This window comes from Lynx rufus, unplaced genomic scaffold (assembly GCF_022079265.1).
Source record: "Lynx rufus isolate CCGP_SWC_20201006 ecotype Redwood Valley unplaced genomic scaffold, mLynRuf1.p SCAF_3, whole genome shotgun sequence".
NCBI lineage: Eukaryota > Metazoa > Chordata > Mammalia > Carnivora > Felidae > Lynx > Lynx rufus.
In genome coordinates, this window is record NW_025814845.1 from 184,176,294 (window position 1) to 184,178,918 (window position 2,625).

Here is a 2,625-nt window from a genome sequence, read left to right on the forward strand (position 1 = left end):
TTGCTTTTCTTTTTTTTAATTTTTTGATGTTTATTTATTTTTGAGACAGAGACAGAGCATGAGCAGGGGAGGGGCAGAAAAGGAGAGAGACCTAGAATCTCACGCAGGTTCCAGGCTCTGAGCTGTCAGCACAGAGCCTGACATGGGGCTCACACTCACGAGCCCTGAGATTGTAACCTGAGCCGAAGTCAAACGCTTAACCAGCTGAGCCACTCAGGCGCCCCTGGTATCTCTTTTCAAGGCACACTTCTCTGATTTTTTTTTAATCCAGATTTAGCATCTCTGGAGTTTTATTTCCTTTTAAAATACCTAAAATGGACTCAAATGAATTGATACTACCAAATAACTATTCAAATCTAACTACATGATTTCAGTATAGTTTCATACAATGATAAAATAGGATTAAAAAATATTTATCTTTTAAAAATGTTTAACTACTCATTTACTTATTGACAATCTACAGCAAAATTTTCATTCTCTATGATTATCACACGTAGCATGAAGTTTATTCCTAAAAGGCAAAAGCTAAACAATTCGCAACTACACACTTTAAAAAGTTAATTTCATACTTATAGCCTGTGAAAATCTAGCAATGCAATTCATAATGTATTAAGGATTATGCTTTTGAAGTAAATTAATTACTGGCCTTCCCATTAGAAATATACTGTTGGAAATTGAGCATTTAGCAAATGCTCTAAAATGTTCTAAAAGTGTTCTAAAATGATACCATAAGTTTTAGGAGCATTGTAGTAACATTAAAAAAATATATACCATGTAGGGTTGTAATTGCTTGAAAAAGTTCTTTTTGGGAGATAGTAATAAGGTACATATGTCCCCAAATCACTATTTTGTTAATATGCTCATCTTGTTTAAGGATTATTTTCTATCTTCTCTTTCACGGATTTTTGTTGGTCTTTGCATGAGTTAACATATGAACTTTCAGGTTATTTGACTGGACAAACCTCTTATGACAGCTTTCAAAGGGACACACAAAACGTTTCTCCCCAGTATGGATACGTACGTGGGTACGCAAATTATAGTCCAGGGAAAAACGTTTTCCGCACCCTTCAAAAGTACACCGAAATGGCCTCTCTCCAGTATGAACCAGAAAATGTCTTTTTAGTTTTGCACTCTCATTGAATGCTTTCCCACATTCTGCACATACATGATCTCGGGGAGCATGAACGAGGAGATGCCTTCTCAGGGAAGCTCTATTCTTTAACTTTTTTGTGCATCCACTGTGAGGACAAACAATTCTTTCTGGAGCATCATAATCCTTATTTTTTGTGGGCTTCTTTCTAGCAAATTCTGCAAACTGTTTAGGATCTGATACATCAGTGCTGGGTATTCCTCCAGGAGAAAGCTTCTTGCCTGTCTCATACTCTGAATACTCAAGCTGTGAATTCTCTCCAGTCTGCTGAGAAAGTTCTTGTTTTGCCCCTTTTTGCACACATTTCAAGGATTTCCCCAGAAGCGAGCTTGCAGTAAGAACCTGTTGAGAAAGCTCTTGTTCTGATTCTTCTTCCTGGTAGTTAAGGGACTTCGGTGAGTCTTCTTCCAGGATGGGTTCAGAAAACTCACCTCTTATTATGCATTCTATGTAACAATCAGAGAAGGAATCTTCTCCAACAACTAGGTGGCTACTTTCAAAGAATACACCTTCATCTTCTAAGGCCCATGGCATGTCAAAAGGTTCTTGTTGGGCTGGCCGTGGCTTGGATGGCTTTGGTTTATCCCCACTGAAGGCTCTTCTACCCAAGCCTTTCCAGCCACAAGTCTTTACCTTTTTCTTCAGTTGCTGGTCCATATTGTCGTGTTGCTTCTTCCTTGAAGGTTTGTACCAGGATATATCAACCACTTCCAGGTGATAGTGATCTGAGTAAACTGCCTTCAGCAAACACCTGCTTTGAGATAGTAACCTTTAGATAAACTATATTCCAACTTTAGAACCACTGTCAGAGCTTAAAAAATGGCCTCAAACTCACTTTTTAATAGCGAAATGGCTGCATTTGCTTCTTCTCTGACAAACCCAAGAAAGTAAGAGAATGAGCTGTGACACAGGATGTGGGTTATAACTAGATCTTATGTGGGGGTCCCCACAAATTATCTGCCCTCTCCAACTGACCACCTAATGTTTACTGGGTACTCACTATGTGCTAGCCCTACTCTAGGCTGCTCATAGGTTGAGATCTATCGGTAAGTAGACATACAAAAAATCTGTGCCTCACGAGTATACAGTCTCGTGAATATACAAAATAATATTATATGTCACACATTAAAAGGTAAAGTGCTACAGAATAAGCAAGGGAGCTAGTAAAAAGTAGGAGTTCTCAATTTTAAATAGGGAGCTCAGGCAGGCTTGCCTGAGGTAGAAGCAGTTGACTAAAAACTTGAAGCAACTGAGGGAATAAGATGTGCCTATTTTCTTATAGAACACTGTTGGGAAATTCAAATTAAATAATGCATATAAAGTGCTTAGCGCAGATCATGGCACAGAACAAATGCTGAATGTTTATGTGAGCTAGGGTTATTTACCTTTGTATTCATTAAATATATGGTGGATCCTGTGATGTTCCGGATACTATTCTACACCAAGGGTGGCATTTTTTTTTTTTTTTTAATTTA

General features: G+C 38.1%; 1 protein-coding gene across 1 annotated transcript; it reads right to left on the reverse strand.

Annotated features, from left to right (window-relative positions):
- Nucleotides 1-895: 895 nt before the first annotated feature.
- Nucleotides 896-1,807, reverse strand: ZFP42 (ZFP42 zinc finger protein). The gene has a single exon (XM_047090865.1). The coding sequence runs from the start codon at nucleotides 1,805-1,807 to the stop codon at nucleotides 896-898; it is 912 nt and encodes a 303-aa protein (XP_046946821.1).
- Between the last annotated feature and the right edge of the window lie 818 nt (nucleotides 1,808-2,625).